General features: G+C 35.2%; 1 protein-coding gene across 1 annotated transcript; it reads left to right on the top strand.

The window, feature by feature from the left end:
* The first annotated feature begins 2,476 nt into the window (after positions 1-2,476).
* Positions 2,477-5,776, top strand: LOC109007184 (disease resistance protein RPV1-like). The gene is made up of 5 exons (XM_018986754.2): positions 2,477-3,042; positions 3,299-4,397; positions 4,508-4,801; positions 4,897-5,609; positions 5,773-5,776. The coding sequence occupies exons 1-5, from the start codon at positions 2,477-2,479 to the stop codon at positions 5,774-5,776; spliced, it is 2,676 nt and encodes an 891-aa protein (XP_018842299.2).
* Positions 5,777-12,499: the final 6,723 nt, after the last annotated feature.

Raw genomic sequence — 12,499 nt, 5'->3', positions numbered from 1 at the left:
TGGGTAAAGTGGCTTCCCTGGGTTGAATACGTTTATAACACCAGCTCTCATTCCAACATAGGACGATCTCCTTATGAAGTGGTATATGGCCGAACTCCACCTACCCTACTTTCATATGTGCCTGGAACTACACGAGTGGACACTGTAACACAAACTCTTACTGAGCAGGATCAGCTCATGAATGAAGTATGCCTCAAGCTTCAGCAAGCACAAAAAGAATGAAGTTGCAATATGACTACGGACATCAAGAAATGAGTTTCCAACCAGAAGACCAGGTTTACGTTCAGCTACAACCATATAGGCAGCAGACAGTAGAAAGAAGAACAAACATGAAGTTGGCCGCTCACTACTACGGCCCTTTTCGAGTTCTGGAGCGAATTTGGCAGGTTGCATATCGTCTCGAGTTTCCTGCAGGATCTCGTGTGCACCCTATTTTTCACGTGTCTCTCCTCAAACTCAAGTTGGAAAATCACGAAACAACAATATTAGAACTCCCAGAGGGTACCTTCTCACCAATCCAACCACAAACAGTGCTGGCTTATCGAGGTAAGGGGGCGCAAGGCAATGGCCCTCATCCATTGGTGTGGTACCAACTGAGCAGAAGCTACTTGGGAAAACATAGCAACTATTAAGTTGCAATTTCCGGATTTCAACCTTGAGGACAAGGATCAGCTTAATGGAGGGAGGAATGTTACGAAGGATTAATATGGAAGGTGCTCAGCCAATAAGGAAGGAGCTTCCAGCGGATTTATGGCTATAGAATAAATAATTCGTTTAGGCAATATTGTTATGTTTTTGGAAGTATTGCTCTGTTTTCGAAAGTATATCAATTAGCATTTAATTTACCAATATTGCTATCATCCATATTTTTGGATAGTGAATAAGGAGTTGGTTATAAAATTGTAAGCTAAGGGGATGAATAAGACATTTAGAAAATTATCCTCTACTTGTTTCTATTCTTCTCTCAGTATAGGTAAGGCACGTTGGAGCGATCCAGTGTCCTTTCCGGTTGATCCTCCCGTAACACATTCAGTAGCTAGAGCTCGTAACAAAATAGCCTATTTTCTTGTAGTGTGCATGTTTATAGGGAAGGAAATAAGGCTACTCATCTACTTGCCCGTAATGCTTGGAGAGTTGAGAATATTCAAATGTTGTGGGATTGTATTCTAGACTTTATTTCTTGATCAATGTCTTAATAGTTTTCTCTAATGAAATGGATGGATGATTTCTTATAAAAAAAAAAAAAAGAAAGAATATTTTTTCAAAAATCTGTTTTTCAAAATTTCTTAGTTTTTCTTCATCATCTAATAATTCATAATATTTCTTTGAGATATAGTCTCTGTCTATTTTTGAAGATTTTGAGAAGAAAATTAATCTATTTTGTTTATAATTTTCTTCTTTCATGAAATCTTGCTTAAGATATTATTTATTAATCTTAAAATCTTCTTTATTAAGAGTACATATTTGGACATTATCCCCAACTATTTGTGATTATGTTGGGGAAGAGAGTTCTCTAGGATGATCATGAGCAGGTGAGGTACAAGCTGGTATATTAGTATTAACACTATAAATAGGTGTATCTATATTAATGTTTCTAGGAATAACTCCTTGAATTAATTGGGTGTCCAAATTCTGGAATTTATTCTGAGAAATTGAAGTGAATACAGACCTAAGTGTCTGGTAATTAGAGGATGCAGTTAAAAAATAATAGAAAAATGGCCTTCCAAAGGCTAGAAAGAGATTTGGAGTGATCCGTCTAATTTTTTATCTATGTAATCTAGATTATTTATAGCATTATTCTCTACTTTGGGTAATAAAGTTTTATCATCCAACTTACACTTTGTTCTTTTATTAAAAAACTTTCCAACAATACTGATTAATGATTGATTTTGTTTCGTTTTGGGTCACATGTTCCACAGGAACAGCATTATATATATAACGAGCTTTAGATCAAACTCTTTAGATGTATGCCATTTTCCACCAGCCTAGAACTTAATTTCCACAAGTCTAGGCAACATGCTTACCTCTTCGATCGGCTGAATTAAGACTAGGCATTAATCATTAAATGCATATGAGTTTCGATCTTGATGTTGTTGTAGAAAATGTAGCTAGCCAAGTCAATCAACAGGCATGAAATTTCAAAGTTCAAACCTGTGGTGGGGTAGCTTTGATTATTAGATTGATTTGTAAACAGCTTTCCCAAACTAATGTACATTTTGGCATGGATCCAAGATAGCGATTTGAAATTATAATAATAATCAAAGCGCTCCCCCATCACAGGTTTGAAATTATTTCATACCTGTTGACTGACTTGGTTACATTTTCTACAAGATTACGTACGAAAGAATTCATATGAGGCATGCATGCGCGAAGGATGAAAGGAAAAAGATATTTGTAATTAACAATCAATGAAAATGATTGGCAATATTAGCTTCAAAAATTAAACTTCTACAATTAAATCTCTCGGATGGCATTCATGGCCACTCAAAGAGCCTCTTCATCTACTTCCAAAGATATTAAGAAAACAAAAAGAGCCCATTCATCTTGTTCGGAAGAAGATGAAAAAATCGCAACATCTTCCACATCACCTCAATGGAAACATGATGTTTTCCTTAGTTTCTATGGTAAAGACACTCGAAAGAGTTTTACGGATCATCTATATGTTGGTTTAAAACGGAAAGGCATTCTCGTCTTCAAGGATGGTGAAACACTCAAGCGAGGAGAATTCATTTCTAAAGAGCTTTTGAAAGCAATTCGAGAATCCATATACGCAATCATCATTATTTCGAAAAACTATGCATCTTCCAAATGGTGCCTCATGGAACTTGCCGCGATCGTTGAATGGGCTAAAAATACGGAGCTCACAATTTTGCCCATTTTCTATCACGTGAATCCTTCTGATGTAAGAAATCTAACAGGGTCTTTTGGAAAAGCTTTCGCTTCCCATAAAAACAACCCCAAGGTTGGCGTCAAGAAGATGCAGAAGTGGAAAAATGCTTTTCAAGAAGTCGGCAATATCGTCGGATGGGCTTTACATGACAGGTAACATTATTTACATTGACGCCTGCCAAACATAAGTTGGAAACTTTGAGAAAATAACTATTATATATGTTAATAATTGTTAAAACGTTTATCGTGGTCTAGTCTGAGGACCCAAGTGTTCCTAAAGAGAAAATTCTGAAGATAAATTAAGTGTAATTTTATTTTCTCTACAACACATGAGTATGGGCTAAAACGTATTGTCTGTCTGTGCCTATTAATGTCTCGTAAATATTATTACTTGTCTATCAATTTACAGGTACGAATCAGCGTTGATCCATGAAATTAGTGGAAATATATCTCGTAAGTTGAATTGTAGATTCTCACGTCATGATTACGAGAAATTTGTTGCTATTAACTCCCGTGTAGAAGAAATGATGAACTTAATGGATATGGAATCGAATGATGTTCGCTTCATAGGAATTCATGGGATGGGTGGCGTTGGTAAAACAACTCTGGCCGAAATAATTTATGATAGAATTTCTTGTCAGTTTGAAGGAAGTAGCTTTATTTCTTGTATTAGAGAAGAATCTAGAGCTCGTGGTCTAGCTTCTTTACAAAAACAACTTCTTTCTATGATCATGCAAGAAGAAATACATATATGGGATCATCACCAGGGAATCAAGGTGATAAGGAGCATGCTGCGTAATAAAAAGGTTTTTATCGTCCTTGATGATGTGGATAGTGAAAAACAATTAATGGCACTATCAGGGAGTCATGGTTGGTTTGGTCCAGGGAGCAGGGTGATTATAACATGCAGAGATAGTCATCTGTTGAGAACACATGAAGTGAATGATATCTATAAGGTTGAGCAGCTTGAAACTACTGAAGCTTTGCAACTCTTTAGTTTGTCAGCCTTCAAGCAAACCCATCCAATGGAGAATTACAAGGATCTATCTATGGACTTTGTGAATTATGCTCAAGGCCTTCCTTTAGCTCTAAAAGTTTTAGGTTCCTTCTTATTTGGGAGAACAATAGATGCCTGGAAAAGTGCTAGGGATCAACTAGAAGCAATTCCTAATACAGAAATCATGAACATACTTAAAATAAGTTTTGAGGGGCTGGAGGATTTGCAGAAAGAGTTGTTCTTGGATATGGCATGTTTGTTTCGAGGACAGTGGCTGGCAGATAACATATTTTTGCAGACATTAGAAAGTTTTGGTTATTATCCCGGCGTCAACATTGACGTTCTCATGGACAACTCCCTCGTAAGCATCTCAAATGGAATGTTGTTCATGCATGATTTGCTACAAAAAATGGGCCAGGCAATAGTTCGTCGCGAATGCCTTGAAGAACCTGGACGACGTAGTAGATTGTGTTGTCACGAGGATGTCTTCCATGTGTTGAAGAATAATACTGTAAGTTGATTAGTGTGGACATTCATATAAATAGGTACTATATTTTCATCCTAATTCTTCAGGTCAAAGATTTTCCCCATACCTGCTAATCCATTGTTCTTGGTTACTAGGGAACTGATGCAATTGAAGCCATAGTCCTGGATTTTTGCCCTGAAACGAATGATAGATTCAACACGAAAGCATTCTCAAAGATGAGGAAATTGAGATTTCTAAAAATCCATCATTCTCCAACTATAGAATGGCGTGGAGATCCTTTTGAATTCATGCCAACCTATGAGTACTTGCGATTCCTTGACTGGGTTGGATATCCTTGGAAATCATTGCCGAGCAGTTTCCAACCAAAAAATCTTACAGTACTAAGCATGCCTTGCAGCCGCATCAAACAACTATGGAAGGGGTTGATGGTAAGTTTTTCACTTGTATAAATACGTATTCTTCTTCATAATCCCCCTTCTTTCCCAAATATGTTAATAAATTCATATTTTGATCCAATTAACAGGTTTTAGACAATTTGAAGTACATTGATCTAAGTTATTCTAGGAACTTGATTGAAACACCAGATTTGACAGGAGCCCCAAATCTTGAGAAAATATTCCTTCCAGGTTGTAGAAGCTTGTGTAAGGTCCACCCATCCATCGGATTTCTCAAACGATTAAAAGCATTGAATTTAGATCATTGTGAATGTCTTAGAAGACTTCCAGACAAGTTCTGCTTGGAATCTCTTGAATTTTTGAGTCTTACAGAATGTTCAAGACTTGAGAAGTTCCCAGATATTTTGGGAGATATGAAATCTCTTGAGAGCTTAGTTTTTAGCGAGCCTACCAAAAAAGACATGCCATCATCATTTATGAGTTTCTCCGGGCTTCGCTATTTACATTTACAAGATTGCAAAAACATTTCAATTTTTCCCAGTTTTATCTTTAGTTTATCATATCTTGAGAGTCTTCGGTTGGATGGTTGGTCAAGACTGGAGAAATTTCCAGACCTGAGTAGGTTGGAATGCCTGACGCATCTAATGGCACTGGGAACTGCTATAACAGAAATACCATCCGTCCATCTAATCCCCAAAAGCATCCGTTCCTTCCATCTTGAAGGAAGAAAGTGGATGCCACATGAATCAAGAGATTTGCCCATCTTCATGAATGACTGCTATTTGTCAAAGCAAACCTCAGATCAGTATCAGATGGATGGCATGTATAAGTTAGACACAGAGTACTTTGATGTTGACAGCGAAGGAGAAAACAAATTACACCTGGCAGGTGGAGGTATTCGGATTTCATTCAATGCCAATGCGGTGAGTAACAAAATAGTTTTTTTTTTTTTTTGGGAAAATTTGCTCCAATTAACATCTCTTTTTGGGGGTTGTGTTTTACAGATGATATATGGGTGGTCGTTGGGATCAGGAATCCCGAAGTGGGTCCACAATAAAAGTAACGGCTCCTCCTTAAACATAGAGTTGGATGGTAATATGAAGGGAATTGGTTGTGCAATCTTTATTGTTTGTGATTATCATCAATTCCATTCCCCAGGAGGGGATTCAATATCTTCGTTATTCAAGGAATCGTTTTTCTATTCTTCACGTATGGAGTTTACATTTTGTTTTGAGACGGATGAAGGTTATGTAGAACATTTTTACTACTCCTTTGTGTTTCCTTCCAGCCTGGACGTCTCTTTCGTTAAGCCAATTGGATTATGGGCATATATACCGGCTCTGAGGTTTTTGGAACGCTCCAGATCGAATAATTTGGATCAACTGAGCTTCATTAAGATATTAATTACAGCAAAAATGCATAGCTTCCGCTCTCGTACTCCAATGGAAGTGAAAGAATGCGGGGTGCATTTTGTATGTCCAGATGATGCTAATTCAAAGTTCTATAATAGCATTGCTCCTTTTGGCAGTTCGAGATCTTCAAATTCAGATTTCCATCGACAATTTTATTTTACCTTGTACCAGAAACCTCCCGATTTTAGTGACGAGCTCGAAGTGTTCATAACATCCCAGCAGATTGATTAAGGGAATGCAGTCGATCGACCTCCCAAGCATTTCTTCTTTATCATGTTTCTGGTACGTACTTATGGTACCTCCGCCCTTCATCTTTAACTTACTACTTACTGAGTTGCATCTCCATAAAGCATGTAGTATAGTCATTTCTGCTTCTATCTATATAAAATATAATTAATGTTATGTGTATGGAAGTGATCAGGGAACCTTCGGCTGCATATCCATGGGAGAATACTTGACATGGAAGTCCTGCATGATGAGAAAAGAAGATTAGATTCAGCAGGAGTGTTCCTTTAAAGTTGAGTCCTTTTGAGCATTGGCTTGGCATTGTTGACGAGTTAGGAGTTGGGTCTCATGTATTGTCGGCTTTTCAAATTTAAGCACCACGACTTATCAATTCAAGGGAGCCCAAGAATATTATTATTACAAAAATATTATTATCATTTAAGCACCATACTTATGATCAATTTAGAGTCTCTAAATTTGATTGTGATCAATTAATTCTATAGTGAATTTTAAGGTGGTGGCCAAGTACTGAAGTGCTTTTTCTAGCTAGTAAAAGAAGTGGGAGTATAGCACCTGGCTCTGACCCTGGAATCGGAAGGCTTATAAGATGCCTGCCTGTTGAAACGATGAATAGCAATGACAAGTAACAGAGGAGAAATGACCAGCAAACGTTACTAGAGATCGGACGCTGTAGCCATTTTTGCATAATAAATTACATAAACCAGAAATGCACAAATGCATATTGTAGATGTCATTAGGAGCCATTGCTCTGAGGGGCTGAAACTTGATGTTCTTGATCTCGGGAATGAAGCCATTAGGACAAGTGTTTAGTGAGTGAATAGGGAGCGAGAGGATCAAGCTAGAACAATCCGAATACATATAGTCGTATACAATGTATATAAGATATATGGTCAAAAGATAGAAAGTATGAATAATAATACAGGGGTAGATGTGCTTTTGTATATATTCTGTGGACTTTTGCACTCTACATTCAGTGGGATATATGAATTATTGAATCTATAGTTTGAAACTTTTGCACTCTAATTTAACCAGCAGCCTTGCTGGCTTAGATTTAACAGATTCATTTGGAATCATGTGATCGTGGAATTTAGTATTCTCACATAGTATTAATTCTATTCATAATTCAATTACTGATCAGATAATTTATTGACATATATGCTGTAACATCCGGTATTTTAGTGTATTTTTAATTGAATGATTATTTGTTATTGATTTAAAAATTGATTCTCTTGTTTTAAATTCTTCATATTTTAGTGGGTTTATTTTTATGATTTTTAATTTGTGAAAATTAAATTTGACATGTTTTCTTAATATTAATAATTGTTATGCATTTAAATTTCTCTTTATTTTAAATTAATTTATTGTTGGGTTTAATTATTTTATTTTCATTTAATCACTACGTTTGAATTATTTTATTTAACTTGCTATTTTGAAATCATTTCCGTTGGATCATTTTTGTGACCCAAGATGACATGTGAGAGTTGGACCTCATTTCTTTCCCTACATTTTTTTTCTTTCTTTCCTCTTTTTCTTTTCTTCTTCTCTTTTCTTTTTCTCATTTCTCTCTCTCTCCTTTCCCATGCGCGAAGACCTTCTCTCCCTCTCCCCCGTGCGATTTCTTCTACTCATGCACCTAGCCCCCGTCGCGCGCCACCGTGTACCTCACCGCCCAGCCCACCTCCTTCTCCACCCTCCGGCGACCACCACCCTCCTTCCTTGTGCTCGCACGCCGCCATCGCGCCACCTCCAGCCACAATTTTTTCACCACTTCATCCTCGACCTCCCAGCTACCTAATGCACCAATCCTTGGCTCCAATCTGTCACCGGTGAAGCCCATCTATCTCCATCTCCGAATTGAGCATTTTGGCCTAAAACCACCGCCCACGCCGCCACCTACGGCCAACCACCACCACCACTAGCTTCACTGACATCTTTAAGCCCTTCCCTATCAATCTTTGGTCTTGGTTTGTCTCCATTCAAAAGTGGGTTTTTTAGACTTATGGCCACAATGCATTTTTCACTATTCCGTTGTTGTGCCACCACTTCTAACACTTCCGTGATCTTTCAAAAATTATATTACAGCATTGTATGTATTTTTCTAAAGAACTTTTGAGATTTAAATATATTTTCGCGCTAACTCATATTTACTGTGAATTGGTTGGTTGTGCCGGACTGAGTCCAATGAGTAAGGGGGTCTGTTGGATTGGATGATGGAGTTATTTGTGTGATTGGTTTATGCTATGAGATTTGTTGGCTGTTTCGGGTTTAAATATTGGTGTTTTGTGTTTGACGTGGGTTATGGTGGATATTAGTGATTTTAGGAAGTAATGGTATATTTTGAGATTATGATGGTTTTAAGTTTTGAAGAATTAAAATAGGTTATAATTTTTTAATTTTAATCATAATTCTTCTCATTTCATCTTAATTGATATTATCTTCAAAAATAAACGAGCCCCCCAAAACTTACTAAAGTGGGAGGAAGCGGTCCAAGCGGAGCTGCGCAGAACCATCTTATAAATTCCTAATAAAATATGTAATCATGCATTCTTCAATTTCTTTTAAGCGGTTGGGTTGGAAGCCATCTGGAAATCATCACCTGCAACAAATTAACAAAGACTTCCTTCCAAGTCCATTTGTAAAATAATATGAAATATTTCTTATATAAACCGGAAGGCGCAACACACTAGTGCATTGAGTTTAAAAAAAAAAAAAATTCACGTGTGCTGCAGCTTTTGACTGATGCCCATAACTGTTCAAATAATATATATTATAGCTTTTTTCCAAAAGGCAATGTTCATAAAGCATGATAGATATTTGTTTATTTCTTTATGGTAGCTGCATGCCACTAATCTCTTCCAGGACTAAAATTAATGAGATGGGTAATGATATTCTTACATTTTTTTTTATTATTTTATTATTCAATTTTTTTTTCTTTTTACCAGCTATTTTTATCTAGATTAAAAATTTTAGAATATAAATTTCTTGGATAATTTATATGAAAATAAATTCAATCAATCAACGTAATTATGTAAATTAATTAAAAATAAATTTAATTTTATAAAAATTTACTCAAAGATCAAAAGGTTAATTTTTATAAAATTGAATTTATTTTTTATTAAATTACATTAGTTGCTTAAATTTATTTATTTTTAAATTATATAAGAAGATCATGTTATGTTATGAGATTTTTAATCTAATTAATTCAAAGAACAACAAGAAAATAAAATTAATTAGAGAGTAAAATAGTAGTAAAAGAGGTATAAACGTATCATTATCTAATTAAGATATAGTACTAGTTTATTAATTAATGGTGTCACCGGCAAATAGAGTCAATCAGGCAAGGATTTGTCGTTCAGACGTTTGATAGAATGTTTGATGACAAATCATAAGATATATGGTTTTGCTTTTTCGATGTTTTGACCACCCCGGCGCTGACCTAGTCCATTTCTTATTTAATGAATAATAATTCTGTCATTGCACCTTGGCGTATGGGCGTGCTTTAATAAAATATAATTCTGAAAAGGATCTTCCTACTCGTACTCAAAAAAAAACTTAAAAAGAAAAACGTACAACACGTGAATGCAATTGACAAAGTTGAGGTCTTTGTTTCTACACTTGCTTTTCTATCACTCGGTTTCTTTTACCTTTTGAATTTTCTCATTTATTTTAAAAAAAAAATTAAAATATTTAAATATGTTAAAAGATATAAAAATAAAATTTATATCACGCCTAACTGTTAAAGTTGAACGACATACTAGAACTAACCGTTTTTACATTTTCTTTTATTTTCTTCACTTTTCCGTTTTTGTTGACCTTGTTGTTTATTTTCTTCTTTTGTCAACTGTCATGCGCGTGGGATTATAATTGTACGCTTTCATTCAAGTACAAAAAAAACATTTCTAGAAATTATTTGTTGCAGCCATGTAATTAAGGTAGTGATAGGGTTGCTACCTATTACTATCTATTTATTATTTATAATTTATATGAAATTTATTTTTTTTATCATTTTTTTTAAGTATTTTTTTAACATTATTAATCATTAAGAAAAAATTTGAAAAATATATAATTTTATTAATAATTACTTCTTTAACTATTAAATAAAATTAAAAATTAAATATAAATAAATAATAAATAAATAGTAAAAGAATAATAACTTTATTATTATCTTTCTATAAATAAAGAGGCTAGCCGTACTGAAGAGACCAGAGCTGAAAAGTTTCAAGTTATTTAAAAATATTTCGTTAACCATTTAATAATAATAATAATAAATAAATAAATAAACAACCTTCGGTTGGCTTTTCTCGGTAAAATAATGTTAGTATGCCTCTTTATTTTCTATTCAATGCATAGAGAACCAAATTGATCAATTTCTATTCAATGCATTCCAATTTCCTAAACCAATTTGAATTTGACTTATTCTTAGTTTCGTTTAGATAATGAGATGAGGTGAGATGAGATGAAATAAAAATTAAATAAAATATTATTATTATTTTAAAATTTTAAAAAAAATTAAATTTTTTATTACATTTTACATAGAAATTTAAAAGAAATTAATAATTAAAAAAATAAAATGAAATAAAGCTGAAACACTTTCATTATGCCTTTATATATATATCCCTTATATCTTAAAAGTGGCTATAAGATCTATAGTAATGAACAGTGATTCATTGGATTCAACGGCATCGTCCTCTTCTATCGTTCATTTCCTTTCATTTCAGTCACATTTTTACATCTCAATTGAATGTTAAATGTCTGGTTAGCTTTTCTTCGACAGTCCAAAATATCTAGCCTTATAAAAGAGATGGAATGCAAGATATTTCTACATCTGCAGACGTTTCGAGTTGAGGAAGAAAGATTTCTTCCGGTGTTGTTTGAGAGTTTTCTTCTCACCGTTTGGTATGCAAAAATTCCTAATTTCACTTCTGCATGTTGTTTTTCATCTTTCTCGCATATTTGTTTCCTCTGTTTGTTTTCGGTTTGACGAGAGGAAGAGAGAGTTGTCGTCTGCGTGTTAATGGTAGTGTGCGACGGAGAGGGAAAGGGAAGTTCGTGGTCGCCGGGTCTGGTAGAGATTGTCGCCGGTGTGAAGTGGTGGAGGTCTGGTGGCCTGGGTGGCCGCCTACGGCGGCGCTGGTTGAGAGAAATGGGAGAAACCCATTTCGGATGTGTTTCCGCGGGAGAGACCTAGGGCTACGCGTGGGGGACATCGTTGGTGGCTGGGTTGGTCGCCGGCGTGAGGGGGAGTCGGCTGTGGTGGTCGTGACGGTAGGTGGCCGCGTACGGCGGCGCCGGTTGAGAGAAATGGGAAAAACCCATTTCGGATGGGTTTCCGCGGGGGAGACCTACGGCTGCGCGTGGGGGACATCCATGGTGCCTCGGGTGGTCGTCGGCGTGAGAGGGACTCCCCGGTGGTGGCGGTGAGATTGGCCGGCGCACGGCAGCGTCGCGCTGGGCTGAAGCAAAACTGACGGTGAGGAAGTTCGGGCCACCGAGAGAGAACCTGAGGAAAAAGAAAAAAAAAATCATTATAAATTCAATAAAAAAATAATATATGTTGAAAAATATTTAATTATTTGTTATTAATAAATAATAGTCAATTCTTTCTTTTTCATAGGAATGTTTAGATAGAAAATAACTTTAGATGAAAAAATCAGTAATGTTCCTAATAACATAGTCAATTCTTTCTTTTTCTTTTTATTTTTTATTTTTTTACATAAAACTGAATATATATAATATAATGTACGTAGGAATGTTTAGATAGAAAATAACTTTAGAGGTTTAATTCAAGCATGTATAGGACTTTATTATACCTATGATGTTTTATGTAATAAAACTTCTTATTTAACAAATAAATGGAAATAATATCAAAGTTGAGATTTTGAATTTTAACTTGAGAATCCTAAGTTGAATAATTGCAAATGAAATGTTAATTATATATAGGTCAAGACAAAAACATCTTTCAGTTAATGTGACACATCAAACAGATGTTGGCCCAAGAGAGTAAATCTTATCATTTAAATTATGCAGATGATATCCTCTATACACATATTTAATAATAAAATAACTCTTAATA

Source organism: Juglans regia, chromosome 5 (assembly GCF_001411555.2).
Source record: "Juglans regia cultivar Chandler chromosome 5, Walnut 2.0, whole genome shotgun sequence".
Taxonomy (NCBI): Eukaryota; Viridiplantae; Streptophyta; class Magnoliopsida; order Fagales; family Juglandaceae; genus Juglans; species Juglans regia.
The sequence above is the reverse complement of the archived record's forward strand: the minus strand, read 5'-3'. Positions and strand labels throughout refer to the sequence as shown.

Bases quoted from the DNA above. Each gene is read 5' to 3' on its own strand.
- LOC109007184 (XM_018986754.2), top strand. From the start codon at position 2,477: ATGGCCACTCAAAGAGCCTCTTCATCTACTTCCAAAGATATTAAGAAA. The intron at 3,043-3,298 runs GTAACATTATTT...ATCAATTTACAG, and splicing joins GGATGGGCTTTACATGACAG to GTACGAATCAGCGTTGATCC. The intron at 4,802-4,896 runs GTAAGTTTTTCA...TCCAATTAACAG, and splicing joins AACTATGGAAGGGGTTGATG to GTTTTAGACAATTTGAAGTA.